This window comes from Moschus berezovskii, chromosome 19 (genome assembly GCF_049115385.1).
Source record: "Moschus berezovskii isolate FMDL1 chromosome 19, NW_MosBer_1.0, whole genome shotgun sequence".
NCBI classification, from domain to species: Eukaryota; Metazoa; Chordata; class Mammalia; order Artiodactyla; family Moschidae; genus Moschus; species Moschus berezovskii.
In genome coordinates, this window is record NC_142478.1 from 57,071,725 (window position 1) to 57,093,912 (window position 22,188).

Genomic DNA, 22,188 nt, shown 5'->3' on the forward strand with positions numbered 1-22,188 from the left:
CATTTCTGAATAGTTACTATTTGCATACTTACTTTTATAGGAGTAAATGTAAATATAGTGAAAATTTAGTCCCTCCCACCCTGCCCCCACCCCGACTTCTGCAAACCAATTGTCTTCTTTTGAGGCCATTGTTATCATTTTCTTGTGTATCTTTTCAGAAATATGCTGTGCATACTCAATTATGTACGGATGTATGGTCCTTTCTCCCTGTGCCAACAGCAGCATGCTGGTGCCTTGGTTTTTTCCCATGTAACAGCATGTCTTGGAGCTAATTCATATTAGGATGTACAGAGTCACTTCTTTTAAAATAAATGCATGATTTTCTCCTGGGCTACATTACCTCATTTTATTTACTCAGTCCACCATGGATGGTCATTCCAAACCACACTACCAACATAATCTGGTGGGAATATCATTTTTTTATGTGTGAGATTGCTTGTAGGCTAAATACTCAGGTACAGAATTGCTAAGTCAAAGGTATGTGCATTTGGAATTTTATTAGATAATGGTGAATTTCCCTTCATAAGGATGCTACTGATTCATTTGTTGTTTTCAGTCGCTCAGTCATATCTGACTCTTTGTGACCCCATGGATTGCAGCACGCCAAGCTTCTCCATCCTTTACCATCTCCCGGAGCTTGCTTAAACTCATGTCCATTGAGTCAGTGATGCCATCCAACCATCTCATCCTCTGCTGCTTCTTTCTCCTTTTGCCTTCAGCCTTTTTTAGCATCAGGGTCTTTTCCAAAGAGTCGATTCTTCACATCAGATGGCCAAAGTATTGAAGCTTCAATTTTAGCATCAGTCCTTCCAATGAATATTCAGGGTTGATTGCCTCTAGGATTGATCATCCTCCCTATGAAAATAGTGCTGTTACTATATTTTTTTGTCTTTGCCAATCTGATAGTTGGAAAAAAGGTATTTTATTGTAGCTTTATTATTTTTTTCTTAATTTTGGTAAAACATATTTAACATAAAATTTACCATTTTAACCACTTTCAGGTGTACAATTCAGTGGCCCTGTTTACGTTCAGAATGTTGTGCAGCCATCACTGCTAATCCATTTCCTGAACGTTTTCTTCACCCCAAACAGAAACTCTGTACCTCTTAAGCAATGACTCCCTGTTTCCCTCTCCCCTAGCCTCTGGTAACCTCTATTCTAAACTTCCTGTCTCTGAAGAAATTTGCCTGGTATCTAAGTGAAGTCATATAGTATTTGGCTTTTTAAATGTTTGGTTTGTATCACTTAGCATGTTTCCAAGGCTCATCCATGTTATAGCATGTGTCAGAATGTTATTCCTTTTTGTAGCTGAATGATATTTTATTGTCTAAACAAACCACATTCTGTTTATCCATTCTTCCACTGATAGACCCTTGAGATGTTCCTAGCTTTTGGCTATGTGAATAATGCTGCCGTGAACATGGGTGTAAAAGTTTCTGTTTGAATCCTTGCTTTCAATTTTTTGGGGTGTGTGTGTGTGTATAAGGAATTGCTGAGTCAAATGATAATCCTACATTTAACTTTTTGATGACCCACCAAACCATTTCCTTGTAGTTTGTTTCTCTTGGGCTGGTCTGGGTCTTCATTGCTGCGTGTGAGCTTCTCTAGTTGTGGTGAGAAGGGGCTACTCTCTAGTTGCATTGCTGAGGCTTCTCATTTTGGTGGCTTCTCTTGTTGCAGAGCATGAGCTCCAGGGCACACAGGCTTCAGTAGTTGTGGCTCGTGGGCTCCAGAGCGTAGGCTCAGTAGTTGCGATGCATGGACTTAGTTGCCCCACAGCATGTGGAATCTTCCTGGACCAGGGATCAAACCAGTGTCCCCTGCATTGCAAGGCAGACTCCTGGACTGCCAGGGAAGCTCTCCTTGTAGTTTGAATTTGCACTTCTCTTACTATAACTGAGGCTGAGCATCTTCTCACATGATTGGGTACTTTGTGGGTTCGTAAGTCATGCCATGTCTGGGCTGGGATGCTGTTTTTATTTCCTTAATGCCTTTCCCAGTGGTCTTTCCCTGCTCCACAAGGGACCCCCATCTGTCCAGTCATGGTCCAGATTGCATACATAGACGCTATTCCATAAATACTTCTCACAGGACTGTCCCAAGAGGGCAGGTAGCATTTCTCTGGCCCTCAACCAGGCCCTCCAGGAAGCACTGGCTTTCTGCTCCCATCTGTACTTTTTTTTTTTTTTAAAAAAACAGCTCTGGCCAGTTTTATTAAAGAAAAATTGTACATGATTTACTTTTCACCAGTCTGTTCTGGCATGCTTCTAATAATATCAGAATCACCTGGATCAATGATAGCCAGTGTGCATACTCTGTAATATTTTCCACATGCTGTGCCCAATTCAATATTATTGCCACTGTAGTGATGGACACCAGTTTTGGCCAACATGGCGTAATACTCTGTTTCAGATTTCCTCAAGGCTGGGCAGTTGTTGGCGAGGATGACCAGTTTCGCTTTGCCTTGTCTGATAATTTTCAGAGTCTGTTTGTACCCCAGCACATACTTTCCACTTTTCATAACCAGCTGGAGCCTAGAGTTGATCAACTCCAGTGACTTTTTTGTCTTCTTTGCGGCCACCATCTTCCTGCCTGAGATGCGGGACGCCCCCAACCAAGAGCAGCCTCCAAGATGGCAGGGGAGCGAGAAAGACCCATCTGTACTTTCTTCTCCATGACCCCCCACCACTGTCACCCAGTGTCTTAAAGAGATATCATTATATTCATTCATAAAATATCTCTCATCAGTCCTCACTGTTTTCCTTGCACCTTCGTGATGTGGGTGATCAGTGTGGAACTACCATCTGTGGATGTACTTCCTGAATTCCAGTGGTACCTGTGACATTTGTCCAGCAGAATTTGTCAAACATACGAACAAAAGGTTAATATTCTGTCCCAGAGACAGTCTGAGGGAGTGTCAATCTTTTTTTTTCCCCTAAATTAATTAACATAAAATTAATTTTTAAAAAATGAACAATTCAGGGACTTCCTTGGTGGTCTAGTGGCTAAGACTCTGCTCTCTCCATGCAGGGGGCCCGGGTTTGATCCCTGGTCAGGGAACTAGATCCCACATGCTGCAACAAAGACCTGCTGCAGCCAAATAAATAAATATTAAAATAAAAATAGTGTTAAAAAATGTACAATTCAGTGGCATTTAGTCCATTCACAGTGTTGGGCAACCATCACCTCTGTCTAGGTCCAAAATATTTTCATCACCCCCAAAGGAGACCCCATATCCACTGGCAGTCACTCCCCATTTCCCTCAACACCTCCCCACTCCTAGGCAACCACTATTACTCCCTGTCTGTCTGGATTTGCCTGTTCTAAAAACTTCATATAAATAGGATCATGTACATGTGATCTTTTGTGTCAGGCATCTTTGCCTTAGCATCATGTTTTTGAGGTTCATGGAGGTTGTAGCCTGTGTCGGTTCCTTTTTAGTCATATTCCATTGTGTAGACAGACCACATTTTGCTTATCCATTCATCTGTCAGTGGATGTGTAGGTTGTTTTTTTCCGTTGTGGCTGTTATGAGTAAAGCTATTTGGGTATATACCTAGGAACAGAATTGTTTGGTCATATGGTAATTCTCTGTTTAATCTTTTGAGGAACCACCAAGCTATTTTATATTAACATTTTTTTTTTAATCTCATGTTGCCTTTCATCTTGCAGGTACTAGTTGGGGGCCGAACTAGGGGAACATTAGATCATAGGTATGTGGAGCCTGACTCCTCTCACAACCAAATCACCCAGGCTCACATACTGTCTGAGTGCCTGTTCTTCCTCTGGTATGACCCCTGACCCCTTACTCCTCAGTTGAGAATTGCTGGCCTTAGATCAGGCCAGGCAACTGGACTCCCATGTGCATGGTCTTCACATTAGAAGACCTGGACAAATCCCTCTCCCTCTCTTGAGCCACAGTCTCCCCATTTACAAAATGAGGTTATAATGGCAAACCAACAACATGAAGTGCCTGTGAAATTATCCTGATGTGTGGAAGATATTTTATAAACTGTAAAGTGCTGTCTGAATCATTGCTGTTGTGAAATGATGCAGCCTAGAGGTCACCATGCAAAAGTGTTTCATTTCACCCGCCCAACATTTTAAAATATTTAAAATAACTGCTGATTTAAAAAAAAATTAAAGAGATCTCATTTAACATCCTAGCTTTAGATCTTTTCTTGAAAAACAAATAAAAAGAGAGGTGAGGAGGTAACCAGACAATTCTGGGCTCCAGTCCTTGCTTAACAACAATTGGCTTGAACTAGAAGTAGCTGCCACCTCTGTAAGGGTTGTGGGTGCTCGATTTTGGGGTTTTCTCATACTTGGTTTCTACAGGAATTGAATCTGGGATTCTTGTTTTGTGTGAGGAGGAGCTTTTAAAATAAGGAAATGTGAAATGACAAGGGCCTACTGTATAGCACAGGGAGCTAGATTCAGTGTTCTGTGATAAGTCATAGGGCTTCCCAGGTGGTAAAGAGACCGCCTGTCAATGGAGGAGACACAGGTTTGATCCCTGGGTCAAGAAGATACCCTTGAGGAGGATATGGCAACCCACTTCAGTATTCTTGCTTGGAAAATTCTCTGGATAGAGGAACCTGACGGGCTGTAGAACATAGGGGTCTCAAAGAGTTGGACGCAACCAAAGTGACTTAGCATGCACGATAGATAATAATGGAAAAGAATATAAAAAAGAATGTATACAATATATAACTGAATCACTTTTGCCTACAGCAGTAACTAATGTAACTGCTGTGTAAATCAGCTGCTACTGCTACTGCTGCTAAGTCACTTCAGTCGTGTCCGACTCTGTGTGACCCCATAGACGGAAGCCCACCAGGCTCCCCCGTCCCTGGGATTCTCCAGGCAAGAACACTGGAGTGGGTTGCCATTTCCTTCTCCAATGTGTGAAAGTGAAAAGTTAAAGTGAAGTAGCTCAGTCGTGTCCGACCCCTAGCGACCCCATGGACTGCAGCCCACCAGGCTCCTCCATCCATGGATTACATTAAAAAGAAAGATACAATTAGGAAAAGTGGCCTAAGCTCTTCTATATAGACTTAAAAGATATATGATCACACAGTTTTTTAAGCATTTTTTTTTTTTAAAGGACGTCAACTTAGAGCAGGAATGAGGTATGGGCCTGGGCCAGCAGGAGAGACCCCTCTTGGCAAGCCCTGCCGCCCAGGGTGGGGGCAGCTGACTCTTCCTCTCCCTGCAGGTGGCGCTGCTGCCGGATGGGAGTGCCCGGGCGCGTCTGTGTCGCATGAGGTCTGCACATGCACCATGTCATCATGCGTCTCTAGCCAGCCCAGCAGCGACCGGGTCGCCCCCCAGAATGAGCTGGGGGGCGGGGGCGGCAGCAGCAGCAGCAGCGAAGGCCAGAAGCCCTGTGAGGCCCTGCGGGGCCTCTCCTCCCTGAGCATTCGCCTGGGCATGGAGTCCTTCATCGTGGTCACTGAGTGCGAGCCAGCCTGCGCTGTGGACCACGGCCTGACCCGGGACCGGCCCCTGGAGGCCCATGGTGGAGAGATCACCCTTGACGCCTCGGGGTCTCAGGCCCGGCCCCACCTCTCCAGTCGCAAGCTCTCTCTGCAGGAGCGGTCCCTGCTGGATGCCAATGGGCGCTGCGTCTACCCGGCGCTGCCCCACTCGCCAGTGGGCTCCCCGCAGTCCTCGCCGCGGCTGCCCCGGCGGCCCACGGTGGAGTCGCACCACGTCTCCATCACTGGGATGCAGGTGCGTGAGTGGCCGCCCCTGGTACCCAACCCGGCACCCGGAATGTCTCTACCTTAGGCTGGGGTCCCCCAGAAGGATCCCGGTGCAACCAGTTGATTGGAAAGGCTACCTTAGGAAACCCAGAGAGATGTCAATAAAACATACATGATGGAGCCAGTTACCACTGTGGGCAACTGGGGCCCCACCTCTGGGCAGCCCTGTGGGACAGTGTAGGACATGAGCCCAGACTTATGCACCTGAGGGCAAGGGAGCTGGGCCTTTTACACCAGCTGCTGGCAGTTCCTGGACCCAGAGCATCTCCTGGCCAGAGAAAGCCTCTAGCAAAGAGACCCTCACGATGGCAGTTAGAAGTTGTGCCAGGGACTCTGAAATGGGGCTGATGGATCAGTGAGAGTCCTTGGCACTGTAAGTGTACTTCTCCCATGATTTTTACCATAAACTTCTGGGAGGTAGGTTGAAACTCAGATCCCCAGATGGTTCACAGGGCCTGATCCACCCCTACCCCACCTCCTGCCCCAACTCTTACCTCTGTACTGCCAACTCAGGGCTCCAACCTTACCCACTTCTTTGTCTTCCTCAGATGTCCAAGCTCATTCACTCACTTAGGGCTTTACCTTCGTGTACTCTCTGTTTGAAACCCCTCCCTCCTGCAAATCTCTTCAAGGCCATCTCCATCTGGCTTCCAAATCTCAACTCAGATGTCACCTCCTTGGAAAGGCCTCTCAGACACCCCTTCTAAGCAGCCTTCAGCCCCTCTCTGTCCTGTTGACTGTCCTTCATAGCACTTGTCACCATCTGATTATCTGTATGTCTGTTGTTTATTGCCTGTCCCCCTGCCACCCCCAGCTAGGATGTTAGGAACAGTCCTGTTCACAGGGTCCCTAGCACCTGGCATAGTGCCTGGTGGCTCAAAAATATTTGTTGAAGGAAGGAATAAATTTAACTGGGAGAAGGCTGGAAATCCAGAATGACATTCTAAAGGAGCTGATATTTAACTACCTTCTGAGGGCTAGGTAGAATTTTCTCAGTTGGAGATGAGTACACACTGAGAGTTCACTGCAAGGGAGTGAGCACAGCATGAGCAAAGACCCCAAGGGAGAAGGCCATTTTTAAATTGTTATTGTTTGTTTCATTTCCTAGTTTATTAACTAGTCACAGGCCGCCTAGGTGACAGAGGTAGTCTCATTTCTCTAATATTTTAGTTTTAAAAGTAAAAGTATGATTACCATAATCCAGCTAAGTATCAGCTATGTACACCAATGTATTTCTTTTCCATAGAATTCAGGATAGGTTGGGGATTCAGTTAGCGAGAGTGTGGGGCCCCAAAGGGGAACACTGTGGCAACAAGGCTGGAGGGAGAATTTCAGTTTATATCAGCTTAGAGAAACAAATCTCCCAACAACAGTGGCTTTAACACAATAAGGCTTATTTATCATATAAAATAAATGCATAGGGTTGGGCATTGGGTATTGGTGAGATGGTTCTGTTGTTGCTTTGGTCCTTAAAACCTCATGATGTCAAGATGGCTGCTGTGGCTCAAGCCTTCACAGCTCCATTCCAGGCAAGAAGAATGAACAGGGAAGGAAAGCAAAAGCTGTCTGCCTCCTGAGTCAGTCCTCTTTCCTGGAAACTGTACCCAGCAATTTCTGCCTATCTCACATTAGCCAGAATGTAGTGACATGGCCATCTTAGGTGTAAGAGAGGCTGGAAAATGCAGTTTTCCAGCCTGGAATGTTGCCACCCAGTGTTCCAGCTATAAGGAAGAAAGGAGAGACTGGTATTCGGTGGGCAACTAGTCATCACTGCCAAGGTCAGAGCTTTCAAGGGTCTGAAGGCCAGACCATGAAGTCAGGACTTGACCCTGGAAGCAGCAGAGAGCTGGGCTGATGTGGTCAGAGTGGATTCTTGAAGATGAATTCAGCAGTATGTGGGGGTTGGATTCGAAGGCAGTGAGACCCCCTAAGACAGCTCTGCAGGGCCCCACCTCTGCCTGTCACATCCCTTCAGGACTCGGGGGAATGAAACAGTACTGGAGAGAAACATGAAACAAACTAAAAAGCCCACCAGTGAGGGGAGAGCTCTGTGGGCCTGACCTGGCCAGGTCAAAGATACGGTCTGACGTGGAACTACCTCCAGTCAAAGGAAGTTGAGAACTGATTTAGTGTGACACTGTTTAGGCCTCCCCTAACCCCATCCCAAAATAGGACTCTGTATTTTCTGCAGGTGCATGTATGCGTGCATGTACACAGAAAAGACCTGGAAGTTTATACATCAAACTGACATCAAGGTTTGGGGAGAGGGATAGAATTGGGGCTTGGGAGGGGGAAAGTTGGGCTTCTCTGTAACACTTGATGGTTTGCTTACTAACATCTTTCTCTTCCCAGTTTCCTATATCACTTAACATTTCCCCCCTAACTCTATTGAGGTATAATTGAAGTGAGAGAAACTGCACGTATTTCAGATGTGCAGTATGGTCAGTTCTGATGTATGTATACATCTGTAAAACCATCACCCCTATCAAGATCCCAGACCTTTCCAGCACACCCAGCAATGCCTCCCTCCCCCACTTCCCCTTTCCCAGGTACCCGCTGACTTGCTTTTGATCATTATAGATTAGCTTTCAAGTTCTGGAAGTTTATATATGAGGACTTGTTTAGTATGTACTCTTTTTTTTTGCTTAGCTTCTTTCATGGTGTAGTGACTTTTGTGATTTATCCATGTTTTTGTACATACCAGTAGTTCATTCCTTTTTATTGCTAAATAGTATTGGACTGTACGGATATACCATGGCTTATCCATTTACCTGTTGATGGGCATTTGGATAGTTTTCAGTTTTTGACTACTACAGATAAAGCTGTTGTGAACATTTGTATACCTGTCTCTACATAGACACGGGTTTTCCTTTCGTTTGAGTCAGCACCTGGATGTAGAGTGACTGGGTCATATGGGAAATGCCTGTTGAGAAGTTTTGCCAAACGGTTTTCCAAAGAGGCTGTACCTTTTAAATTCCCACCAGCAGCCTCTGAAAGTTTCATTTGCCCTACATTCTAACAATAATTGGTTTGGTTAGTCTGTTTTACTTTAGCCAGTTTGGTGAATGTGGTTTTAATTTGCATTTCCTCGATGAGTAATGATGCTGAGCATCTTTTCATGCGCTTATTGACCATTTGTGTATCTTCTTTAGAGAAATATCAAATCTTTAGCAAATTTTTTTTTTACTGGTGAGTTATAGGAGTTCTTTATTTATTCTGATTACCAGTCCTTTGAATATGTATTGCAATTCATTTCTCTCAGTCTGTGGCTTGCCTTTTGTTTCCTTAGTAGTGTTTCAAAGAGCAAAAGTCTTAATTTTGAATGAAATCCAGTTTATCTTTTATTTCCTTTTATATTTTGCACTTTTTGTACCAAAGAGACCCTTTCAGACACTGTTAAGAAAACTTTCTCTGCCCTAAGGCCATTCAGATTTTCTCCTCTTGTATCACTTTGCATTTTTTTTATAGAATAGCACAGTTATGGATTATTATTTAATTTTACCTTAACTTTTAAAAAATAAGTAAATAAAATGAACTTTTGGGAAGAACCTTTAAAATGGGTATTAAAAGAATACGTACTATATGATTACACTCTCACAATGTAAAAAAACCGTGCTGGTAGAGACTTCTCTGGAGGTCCAGTGCTTAAGACTCCATACTTTCAGCGGGCACAAGTTCAATCCCTGGTTGGGGAACTAAGCTCCCACGTGCTTTGTGGCATGGTCAAAACAAAAACAACTGTGGTGCTAGAAGTCAGGATAATGGTCACCCTGGACAGGGGCCAGCATATGGGAGATGCTTCTGTGGAGCTAGGAATGTTCCCTTTCTTGACTTGGATTCTGGTTAAGGCGTTTGTTTGTGAAAAATGCATTTTGCTACAAATTTACAATTCACATTCTGTGCGTTTCTACTTACTTTCCAGGATTGTGTACAGCTGAATCAGTACACACTGAAGGATGAGATTGGAAAGGTAAATATCCCAGGAGACAGGCTGGTTTTCCATACCTAACAAGGATGTCTTGGATACTGTGGCTCTACCCCACTAGAGCTGGGAGTGAGCGAGGAATCTTTGGAGAACAGGCTGGGAGGGGGAGGGCTTTGTCATCAATGGTCTGTCTGTTTTGCTTTATTTTGTTTTGTTTTTATATCAGACTGTGTTTCTACAAAAGCTCACAAAGCTTCCAGAGTAATTCTGTATCACCAACATTGGTGTTGGTTTTTTTTTCCTTCTTAAGCTATTCTCATATCTGTTTTAGCTTTTACATCAGTATTAAAAGTATCAAGTGGACAGTATCAAAATTCAAAAACTCAAATGCCAATAGAGAGCAAGTGAGTAATATAAGTGAAAAAAACATGCTAGGTATAATACAATAGGGAGTGGTAAGGACTTGGCAAACTGTTAACACATGGAAATGATTATGACTCCATATCCACATCAGAATCTGGATTTTTATATCTGAACTGTTTTAAATGTTGGCCATTAATTCAAACATTCTGAAAACCAGAGTTCCAACACAATACAGGGCAGATTTTGCCAGTAGGCTACCAGTTTGTCACCTCTGTATTAGGGTCCTTATTTTGTGGATCATAATTTTTAGATACTGTGTCACAGGCATCTCCCTTTCTCCAGGGCTCGTATGGCGTGGTCAAGTTGGCCTACAATGAAAATGACAATACCTACTACGTGAGTATCCACATCCTCCTCCCTACTCTCCTCCTTGTCCAAAGAAAAGGCCTCCTATCCAGAACTTGGTTTCCTGGAAGGTTTTCTTAGCTGTTGTCTCATTTTATTCTTAGGTCATGTTTATTTTGTGCATTAGGAAGGAAGTGGGGAAGTGGGGAGGTGAAGCGATTGGCTCAGGAAGATTGAGTGAATAAATTCAGCAAATATCTCATATCCTTTCTCTGAGCTGCCCTTTCTACATCCTCCATAGCACCAAGAACTAAGTGATCGTTAGATAAATTGCCCTTGTTTCTGAGGCTTTGGAATCGGTCCAGTATGGGTTCATATACTGACTCTTCCATGTGCCAGGTGCGTGTCCTTGGGCAAATGATCTAAATGCTGAACATCAGTTTCTCCACATGTGAAATATCCCTTGCCCATCATGCCAGCTCACTCATGTCTTGATTCAGTGGTAGCCAATCCCAGGGCTTGTGGTCTCCCAGCCGTGAGAGCCAATCAGGAACCTTAGAAGTACCCTCTAGGCTGGAGGGACCCCAAGAGTCCAGCCTCGACATAACCCGTGGAGTTGACCCATTCCAATGGCAAGGGGCTCACTACATGGTCCCAAGGCTGCTGGTGCGCCAAGAGCTTGGGCAGGCTCAGGAGTGGAAGGAACTCTCCCTCCATCCTCCTCTCCATTTTAATCAGGATGCGGGGTCTTTTCTCCCACAGGCAATGAAGGTGCTGTCCAAAAAGAAACTGATCCGACAGGCGGGCTTTCCACGTGAGTTTGTTGGACCTTTGTTTTTAGATGCAGAGGCTGGGGCAAGACAGGGAAGACTCACTGAATGGTGTCCCCTGCAGAGTGTACCCTGGGTGGATTCCCCAAAGATAGTGCTGGGCCTCCAGCTGAGGTTTTTTAAAACTCATTTTCTTGTAAAAATATTTATGAAAGGAATATAGGTATCAAGTAAAAAAAAAAAATCCGTTTCTGGAAAACATTCTGGCAGTTCCTCAGAAAGTTAAACATACTATTACCATATGACCCAACAATTTTAGTCTTGGGCATATATACCCAAGAGAACTGAAAACACACAATTACACAAGCATACATGAAGGCTCATAGCAGCATGATTCAAAATAGCTGAAATGTAGATGCAATCCCAAATGTCTGTCAGCGGATAAATGAGTAAACAAAAGGTGGTCTGTCTAGCCAGTGGAATATTACTCAGCCATAAAAAGGTAAGAAATTCTGGTATATACCTCAACACAGATAACCTTTAAAACATACTAAATGAAAGAAGCCAGACACAAAAGGCCGTATATTGTATGATTCCACTTACATGAAATGTCCAGAATAGGTAAATCCAGAGACAGAAAGCAGATTCGTGATTTCTAGAACCTGGGGTTAAGAGGGAGTTGGGTATGACTAATGATAGATATGGGTTTTGTTTTTTTTTGAAGGGGGGCCATTGAAAATGTTCAGGAATTAGTGGTGATGGTTGCAGAACCTCGTGAATGTACTAAAAAGCATTGCATTACACATTTTAAAATGCTCAATTTACAAAATTTAATTACCATAAGGTATTTCAGTTATATCTACAACATGCAAAAGAACAGAAGGATGTATAATGGAGGTCACAAATTTCTTGCTTTACTGCTCCCTCTCTCTATAGGCATCCTACCCACCACTTTTAGCTCATTTAGGAGCTGGTAATTACTGCATGTGATCAGGTGTAGGTGAGCATCTCAGAGGCGGCTCCAGCATAAGCTCCCTGCCAGTGGAGCTGAGCAAAATGTCCACTTGAGTCAAAAAGAGAAAGTCAGTCAGTCAGTTCAGTCGCTCCCCCAACCCCACCCTATCACTACCAGGATCCTGCTTACCTGAACTCTGAGCCAGATAATATCCTTATGTCATTATTTCTTGATTTATTAATTTCTGACATGTACTTCTGATTTCCTCTGAGGACAGCTTAAACCAGCCCTTTCTTCCCCCCTTCCCCAAGTGGGCAATGAGGTGATACAAGGATGTTCAGCTCCCTTGCTGTCACTATCATTGTCACTTTTCCTCTTGTTCCAGCGGATGCAGCAGGTTTCCTTCCTTTGAACTTGCCTTTCCTTGGTCCACATCCCACTTCTGATACCTGCACCTCGGCTTTTACTTTCCAAGGCTGACACACCCACATTCAGTTCTGTTAGTCACATTTAGATCCTTACTTACATGTAATAGGGCTTCCCTGGTGGCTCAGCTGGTAAAGGATCCACCTGCAATGTTTGAGACCTGGGTTTGATCCCTGGGTTGGGAAGATCCTCTGAAGAAGGGAAAGGTTACCCACTCTAGTATTCTGGCCTGGAGAATTCCATGGACTGTATAGTCCATGGGGTCGCAAAGAGTCGGACAACTGAGCAACTTTCACTTTTCACTTACATGTAATATGCAGTGTAAGTGTTTTCACTGTGGACCTTTCCATCATTGTGACCTTCTGACTGTCAGTCACTACTGGACCAACCAAGTTCTTTTTTTTCTCTCTCACCAGTTCTTCTTTTCCTATCCCTGACTTTTTAATCTCCCCTGTTTCCACATGAGTTGTGGAGGCAAGGGATAATATTTTTGTTCCTCTTATGGAGTGGGAATACTAAGCCCCAGAGAGGCAATGTTGAGATTTCTCCACTAGATCCCAGGTTTCTTTTCCTTGTACCTCAGTGAACTTTTGATGCTCACTGTGACCTGGAGCATGGGACAGGAAGAAGAGAATTAACAGAAGGCTGGGCAAGGGAACTGGGTCTCCAGCCTCATTAGTTTCCAGCATCAGGGAAGACACATGAAAAGAAGGCTGATTAAAGCCCCTGGTGGCATCAGCCACTCCAGTCTTTTTGAGACCGCCCTCCCCACCCCACCCCTGTAAATTGTCCTGCCTACAGTCCCCCTCTGCAGAGGAGAGTCTCTTTGTCCTGACTCTGGGATGGTTCATGTTTCCTCCAGGTCGCCCCCCTCCCCGAGGTACCCGACCAGCCCCTGGGGGCTGCATCCAGCCCAGGGGCCCGATTGAGCAGGTGTACCAGGAAATTGCCATCCTCAAGAAGCTGGACCACCCCAATGTAGTGAAGCTGGTGGAGGTGAGTTGAGGGGGACATGGAGGAGGGAAGGAGGAATGGGGATGGTCCAGCCTTGGCTCTATGATCACCCAAGTGCAACACCACTGGTTCCCGGGGAGAGCCACATCACATCCAGCAGCCTATCACAGGGCTGAGTGGTGGTTACTTCTCTAGGTTCCTTCACCCTGTCATTGCGTATAATCCTCGCCTCTTGCTTAGACTATTTATTACTCCCATTTTACAGATGAAGGAATTGAGGCTCAGAGGAGTACTGAGGCTTGCCCTTTACCCGTTTGTCTTTTTGGAGCTAGTTCTTTTTCTACTACACAAATGTGTATAGTTGTAGCATAAAAGCAGCCATTTGCCTGTAAACAAATGCGCCTGGCTATGTTTTGATAAAACTTTACTTATAAAACTGCTCTAGATCAGCATTTCTCATGCTTTTTGGCCTCCAGACCCTCTTATGCTCTTTTTTTGAAGCATTTTTTTAAAATTTTATTTTTAATTGGAAGATAGTTGCTTTAGTCCATGCGGTCACAAAGAGTCAAAAATGACTGAGTGACTGAACTGAACTGAATTGCTTTACAATGTTGTATTGGCTTCTGCCAGGCAACAATGTGAATCAGCCATGAATATGCATAAAGTTCCCACCCTCTTGAACCTCCCTCCCACCCCATGCTCTTAAAAATAATTGAAGATTGCAAAAACCTTTTGCTTATGGGGGTTATATTTATTAATATCACATTAGGATTTAAAATTGAGAAGCTACAAATTATCTTTTAATTCATTTAAAATCAACAATAATCTTATACATTAATGTGATTTTTTTAAAAAGAAAAATAACAGAACTATAGATAGGCAAGTGCCTGGGTCTGACTTTTCCTGGAAGGGCAGGGCTTAGGGGTTCCAGGATGGCTGTCCTGGGCCTCTGCCTCGGGTGCATCCCTTTCTCAGGGTTCTTATCCTATGACTCTTGGGTGACTGGGGAAGTTGAGTATGATGTGTCAAGAGGTGGGAGGATCAGTCTAGCCCAGGAGCCTGCCTTTGTTTCTTCCCAAAAGGAGAGATGGCAGTTGCAGACCATCTCCACCTGTCACAGCAAATCTCACTATTTCAACCCATGGATGCTTGAGTTGCCGTCCTAGAGAAAACCCAAGGGCACTTGGTTGGTGTGTGTGTCGGGTCCTGGCGGGATCTCCCTTCTCCTTCATGCCTTGTGGTGTGTGGGCTCCCAACAAGACCCTTTGATAGCTTGCCTGTTCGTTCACTCATCAGACATTCCCTGAGCATCTACTAGGTCCCTAGTTGTGTACAGGGCACCATGGAGGCAGCCGAGGTGGATGCAACCTGGTGCCTGCCCTTTGAAGAGAGGAAGATAGAAATTGTGATAAGGTGAAAACAGGAAGGCTGTGAAAGAGAGAAAGAAGGCACTGCAGCAGTTCCAGGCAAGAGGACATCATTTCCTGCTGGGGCAGGGGGATGGGGACAGAATTTGAATTTTGACAATTCTGACAGCCGATCCATTGTCTCCTAGGAGACAAGTGGGATTCTTATTCAAGCTGAGACATTTTCCAGGGGAGGAATCTGCCCCCTCCCTTATGTAACCTCCTTTCTGGGTGCTTTGGACCCTTGAAGATTGGGCTAGAAAGTGCTTATTTTCCAGATGGCCATTTGGATCACACATTCCTGTGCCCTTCATGTTAACTGGGAAAAACAGTGGAAAGCGCAGCCCTCCCGTTGGCAAGGGCAGTCATGTGGATGCTGCTTCCTCCCTGCTCATGTCTTTTCTCTCTCTTCCTCTCCCCTGCTCTTCATCTCCGGCCTGTTCCGTGCGGCTGTGCCAACAGGTCTTGGATGACCCCAATGAGGACCATCTGTACATGGGTAAGAGAGCCCTTGCCTTCTGCCACCCTTGCTCAGGCAGCTATGCCTGCCCAAAGCCCAGGGGTACTCTCCATCCAACCCCTGCACCTGGTATCTCCCACCCTTTCCTGCTCCAACGGGCCCCACACAGAAGGCTGCACCCTAGGTTTAAAGGAGGAGGTGGAAAGGAGTTCTTGCTGGGACTTTATCTGGGTGTCCTGTTCATCCGTCTTCTGAAACCTGTTGAGTGCCTACTGTGTGCTGGGTACCATTCTAGGCACTAAGGATGCAATGATGAGTAAGGAAGATGAAACTGGTGTTCTGATCAGGGAAGACAGCCAGTCAACAACTATAGTTGGCCTTCTGTGTCTGTAGGTTCTGCATCTGCAGATTCAACCGCCTGTGGATCAAAAATAGTACAAAGAAAAAATTCCAGAATGTTCCCCAAAGTAAAACTTGAATTTGGCATGCACTGGCAACTATTTACATAGCTTTTACATTGTATTAGGTGTTATAAAGTACCAGAGATGATTTAAAGTATAGGGGAGGATGCATGTAGGTTATATGCAACTACTACACCCTTTTACATAAGGGACTTGAGCAGCTGTGGACTTTGGTATCCACAGGGTTCCTGGAACCAATTCCCTGTGAATACCGAGGGATAACTGTAAATAAAGCATATGATCAACTTCAGACTGATGCTTTGAAAATTAAACAGGGTGATGTGAGAGAGAGAGATGGAGGGACTACTGCAGATAGGAGGTGAGCATTTAGCACCTGAATGTCGAGGACTCAGCCCTGTTACATCTGGGGAAGAGCATTCCAGGTAGAGCACAGAGCAGGTGCAAAGGCCCCAAGGCTGGTGACAGCTTAGTGTTTAAAAAATTTGACTGCAGAAGAGAAAACCAGGTAGGGAGGGAAGGTGAGGATGGAGGGCCTGGGGTGGGGATGGGTGGCCATGGTGGGGCATTTGGAGCCTTGAGGGGCTATTGAAGTGTCCTGCACACAGACCTGGAAGGACTCAGGCATGTCCTCAGAGACCTTATTTTTAAAAATGATAGGGACACAGGATAGCACTCAGTTCTCAGTATAAGCACTGATGAGGGAGGGAAGAGCAGGACTAATGCAAAGCTGGGCAGCAGACTGTCAGGCCCAGGAAGGCATGATCACCAGGTCACGTGTCCCGGTGATGTGTGGCTGGGGGAGGCATTCAGACAAGCTTGTGTATTTCGAGTGGGTACAGATGACAGCCAGGAGGGGTATCAAGGAGATGAGTGGTGTGGGCAGGGCCAAACCCAGCCCAGAATCCAGATGTCTGCTGCATGAGCACAGCACGATCCTTTGCTGCACTGGGAGTAATGAATCATAAAGTAATGGGTCTGGTTTGGAACTGGAGCTCAGAGCTCAGTTTCCCCTAAAGTAGTTGCTATGGTTTCATTCCAAGGATGCTGTTGTTGCTTAGGACATTTTATTTCTCTTGCCACAACCCAGGTATTTTTTGTTTGTTTTTTTAATTTGGCTATGCTGGGTCTTAGCTGTGGCATGTGGAATCTAGTTCCCTGACCATAGGGTTGCATCTGGGCCCCCTGCATTGGGAGCTCAGAATCTTAGCCATTGGACTACGAGGGATGTTCCCTCACCCAGGTTTTATTATGAAAAATGTTAAAGTTGAAAGAAGAGTACAGGGAATACCTGTTTACCTATCACCCAGATTCAATAGTTAGTAACTTTTTGTCATATTTGCTTTATCAGTCTAGCCACCCACCCATCCATTTCTCTAGTATTTTTTTTTCTGAACCATCCAAAAGTAAAGTAGCAGACATCCTGACACATTAGTTCCTAAAAACTTTAGCCTGCATCTCCTAGTCACTTCAGTCGTGTCTGACCCTTTGCCACCCTATGGGATGTAGGGGCTTCCCTGGTAGTTTAGTTGGTAAAGAATCTGCCTGCAATGCAGGAGACCTGGATTCAATCCCTGGGTTGGGAAGATCCCCTGGAGAAGGAAATGGCAACCCATTCTAGTATTCTTGCCTGGAAAATCTTAGGGACAGAGGAGCCTTGAGGGCTACATCCATGGCGCATTGCAAGAGTTGGACATGACTTAGTGACTAAACCATCACCACCATGGACTAGTCTGCCAGGCTCCTCTGTCCATGGGGTTCTTCAGGCAAGAATACCTGAGTGGATTGTCATGCCTTCCTCCAGGGGATCTTCCCAACCCAGGGGTTGAACCCACGACTCTTATGTCTCCTGCATTGGCAGGTGGGTTCTTTACCTCTCGCGCCACCTGCGTAGCCCTCACAATACCACAATACCATTATTGCACCTGAAAAGTTAATGCCAATTCCTTAAGGAGCATCTAGTGTGTAGGTCGTCTTCAGATTTTAGAACTTTAAAAACCTTCCTTTAGAAACATTTTAGAAGTACAGAATAAATACCATCAGATATGAAAACTTAAAAAAATTGTGAAACATTCATATAAAAATATGAACATCACAGAGTCACAATTTCTCAATGTGGTACCCGCACCACTTTAAATATATGAGACAGGAACTTCCCTGATGGTCCATTGGTAATGAATCTGCCTGTTGGTGCAGGGGACACAGGTTTGATCCCTGGTTCTGGGAATGTCCACATGCTGCAGGACAACTAAGCCCATGTGCCCCAACTACTGAGCTTGTGCTCTAGAGCCCGTGCTTTGTAACAAAGGAAACCAACACAATGGGAAGCCTAGGCACCGCAACGAGGAGTAGCCCCCGCTTGCTGCAACTAGAGAAAGCCTGCATGCAGCAATGAAGACCCAACACAGACAAAAATAAATAAAATTTTAAAAGAAAGATGATTTGAAAAAAATAAATATATGAGATCACTTTAGGTGGTATATGGACAACCATTTAAAACATTTTTTAGACTTATTTTACCATTTGTATAGGAAAAACTATAACCAGCACATGATTTCATGGATTTTATTACCTGAGATAAGACTAAAAGTTTTCATACTAAATCAATTTAAAAGTGTGAAATAAGTGATAGTTTACATAGTATATAGATATAGCTAGATTATAACCATGGTAGGCAAACGAGTGAAGTTTGGGGGAATACAGAAGAAAGCACAAAATATAAAAGGTCAAGGGCTTCCCTGGTGGCTCAGAGGTTAAAGCATCTGCCTCCAATGTGGGAGACCCGGGTTCGATCCCTGGGTCGGGAAGATCCCCTGGAGAAGGAAACAGTAACCCACTCCAGTATTCTTGCCTAGAGAATCCCATGGACAGAGAAGCCTGGTAGGCTACAGTCCACGGGGTCGCAAAGAGTTGGACACGACTGAGCGATGGAACAGAACGTAACGGGGCCCAGAATGGCATCCCTAGCATTGTTCGCTCATCTGAGGCCCGGGACCTGACTCTGAATGGCTTTGAACTGTTTTTGAGGAGGTGAGTTGTCCATTCAACAAACATCACAGTTTGTCAGGCCCTGATCTAGGCTCTTCAGGGAATGAAACTCAAACCCCAGCCCTACACCCTCAGGGCATTTTAGTGCTCTGATGGGGGCAGATGGATACACTTGACCTAAGTATTACTAGGCATAGGCTTCAGAGGTGACAGCTGTGCTGTGTGTTTAGTTATTTAGTCGTGTCCGACTCTTTGTGACCCCATGGACTATACAGTCCGTGGGATTCCCCAGGCCAGAATACAGGAGTGGGTAGCCATTCCCTTCTCTAGGGGATCTTCCCAACCCAGGGATTGAACCCAGGTCTCCCACATTGCAGGCAGATTCTTTACCAGCTGAGCTACCAGGGAAACTCAAGGGTGACAGCACCATGGACAAAAGCTAACCTGAGCAGGGTCAGGGGAGTCAGGAGTTCCAGGTTGGAGGCTTGGGAAACAGTGGCTCCTAGGATGCCTTATGGAGGTGAGACCTGTGCAGGACCCTGGGAACCAGATGGCAGAGGGCATTTCACATCATTGTAAGACTTTGCCTTTTACTCTGAGAGAGAAGGGGAGCCTTGGAGGACTTTTTTTTTCTTTTTAATATTTATTTATTTGGCTGTGTTGGGTCTTAGTTGCGGCATACAGGCTTCTCTAGTTGTGGCACGTGGGTTTAGTTGCTCCACAGCACGTGGGATCTTAGTTCCCTGACCAGGGATTGAATCTGTATCGCCTGCATTGCAGGGCTGATTCTTAACCACTGGACTGCCAAGCATGTCCCCCTTGGAGGGTACTGAGCTGAGGAGTTGAATGAGTATGTAAAGAACATGACTCAAGCTTCAAAGAGGAGTTGCCTAAGCCATTTGGACCAGGCAGCTTCATGGACAGTTTTTCACTTCTTGAGGTGGCAAAGTGGGAAGGAGCCATGTGGTTTTGGTGTGTTGATTTCAGTGATTTTGAAACAATCCGATACTTTATCTTTTAGTTTCCAGCCATAGCTGTGTGTGGCTAGGACAGAGTGCGCAGCGTGTGAAGCCAGTTAGCAGATATCGGCAAGGGTTCTGCACCTGCAGGCCTGACTCTCAAAGGGTAGAGAAAATGATCAGTATTTCTTGGGGTTAAAAACTTCTCACCTGCCACTCAGACCCAGGAGGGGTTAAACTGTGAGCAACTTGAAAATACACCTGTTTCAACAGGCCAGCTTCCCTCATGCCAACCGAGTTTTGGTGCTTGGGAGGAAGCACTGAAATTCATGAAACAGCTCTTGAAAGTTAAGTTTACAAGGTGGGAAAGCAGGAGCTGAGGGGCCCAGCACTCCTCTTGGTGGGAGCCTTACCTTCAGAGCCATTGCTTTTGCTTCTAACCACAACCTGAAGTCACAGCAGATTTTCCCTAACTCGGGTTTGGCCAGTGCTGGTTGATGAACCTGAAAACAGGGTGGGGTCCTGGGGGAGTTAAGTTCCTCTTCCGATCTGAACCTTTAAGCCTTCTTTTTCTCTGAGGAGCTAGTTCTTTCCCCTTGGCCATCTCAGCCCTTGGACAGCTTTGAAACACCCTTCTTCCATAAGAAGCTCCAGTGTGTGCTTCTAGAAAACAGAAAACTCCAAAATCATTCTCCATGGGACTTTGAAATCCACTGTGCTGTTTTTTTCATTTCCTAAAGTACAGCTTCATAATCCCAGTTATATCTGTTCAAGCAGAACAAAATTAAAATAACTACACCCACATGACCTGGCAGTTCTGCTCCTAGGTACCCCCAAAGAATTGAAAACAGCCACACATAAACACTTGTGCAGGAATGCTTGTGCATGAATGTTCTTAGCAGCATTATTCATAATAGCCAAAATGTGGAAATAACCCAAATGTTCATCAGCTGATGAATAGGTAAACAAAATGTACCTTATCCACACTATGGAATGTTATACAGCCATAAAAAGGAAGAAAGTACTGATACATGCTACAATGTGAATGAATTCTGAAAACATGCTGAGTGAAAAAGCATGTTACCAGGGGTCACATATTGTATGAGTCAATGTAAATGACATGTCCAGAATAGGCAAATCTATAGAAACAGAAAGCAGATTAGTGGTTGCCAGGGGCTGTGGAAAGGGATGTGGAGAGTGACTACTAATGGGCACAGGGTTTCTTTTTAGGGGACTGAAAATGTGCTGGAATTAGATAGAGGCGATACTTGCCCTGGAGGCAGTGGACTGCTGCTGCTGCTGCTAAGTCACTTCAGTCGTGTCCGACTCTGTGCGACCCCATAGACGGCAGCCCACCAGGCTCTGCCATCCCTGGGATTCTCCAGGCAAGAACACTGGAGTGGGTTGCCATTTCCTTCTCCAATGCATGAAAGTGAAAAGTGAAAGTGAAGTCGCTCAGTCGTGTCCGACTAGTAGCGACCCCATGGACTGTATCTCACAAGGCTCCTCTGTCCATGGGATTTTCCAGGCAAGAGCACTGGAGTGGGGTGCCATTGCCTTCTCCAAGTGGACTGCTAGATACCAGTAAATCATGCACTTTAGAATAGTTGTATGTTCTGAAATTTCCCCTCAACTTTTAGAAATGCAAAAAATACACCCCTTTCCAACAACAAAAACCCTGTGCATTCCCTGAACGTAGTGTATCTAATACTTGATGGTGGGGCGGGGGATCCCATTTACACAGGGCTGTGAGGAAGCTAGCAGGCAGTGAGTCAAGAAAGGCCCTGTTTAGGAGGAACAGAATCAGCTAGCCTTTGAGGTGGCAGGGAGATCACTATCCCCACCTCTAGCTCCAAGTCTTGATTTGATTTGAAGTCACAGGTTGGAGGGCCAGATGACGCAGAGTGCTAAAGAGCTGGAACAACATTATCCGACAATTCTTGGTTTACGTAGCCTGACATAGCCTAGCAGTTTGGAAATTGTGAGAGGGGTCATTGAAACTTGTTCTTGCTGTTTCTTGAACTGAAACTTTGCTAGGGTTCAGAAGACCCCTAGGGCTGCTGCTTTTGTGTCCACATAAATCCACATTTGGGTTGTTTCCCCTTAGACCTGTTCTTTGGCAGGTCTTTGGCTCAGGACGTGGATGAGTGACAGGACATAGTTTAGCATCAGTTGTATCCCTGGGACTCCCCTCCCACCCCTAGGTATGAGAAGACAGTGAAAGAGGCTGTCCCCACCTGTTTCCAGTCTCCCTGCTTTGTCTCCTCTGGCAGAGGGTCCTCAGCTGTTTTGAGGACCAGACGTATAGCCAGCCTGGGGTCCCAGGGACACCAGAAATCTCTGACCCCTAGCCTCCTGATGGGAACTTAGAAAAGCAGAACCTTCCATGGTTTTGGTTCAGTGGACTGTTCCCCTCCCCAGCCCCCATATTTGTTTCAGTGCTTCTCAGT

At 45.3% G+C, this 22,188-nt stretch overlaps 1 protein-coding gene and 1 pseudogene across 4 annotated transcripts in view; one reads left to right on the forward strand and one right to left on the reverse strand.

Annotated features, from left to right (window-relative positions):
• Positions 1-22,188, forward strand: part of CAMKK2 (calcium/calmodulin dependent protein kinase kinase 2) — a 53,449-nt gene that overhangs the window by 12,291 nt on the left and 18,970 nt on the right. For all 4 annotated transcript variants that reach the window (XM_055404438.2, XM_055404440.2, XM_055404437.2 and 1 more), the window contains exons 2-7: positions 5,219-5,736; positions 9,691-9,738; positions 10,399-10,452; positions 11,164-11,215; positions 13,415-13,548; positions 15,375-15,411. In XM_055404438.2, the coding sequence (XP_055260413.2) occupies positions 5,284-5,736; positions 9,691-9,738; positions 10,399-10,452; positions 11,164-11,215; positions 13,415-13,548; positions 15,375-15,411 (778 nt within the window). In that variant the 5' untranslated portion in view covers positions 5,219-5,283. The remainder of the gene's footprint in view (positions 1-5,218; positions 5,737-9,690; positions 9,739-10,398; positions 10,453-11,163; positions 11,216-13,414; positions 13,549-15,374; positions 15,412-22,188) is intronic.
• LOC148774881 (large ribosomal subunit protein eL30 pseudogene) lies at positions 2,211-2,584 on the reverse strand (annotated as a pseudogene).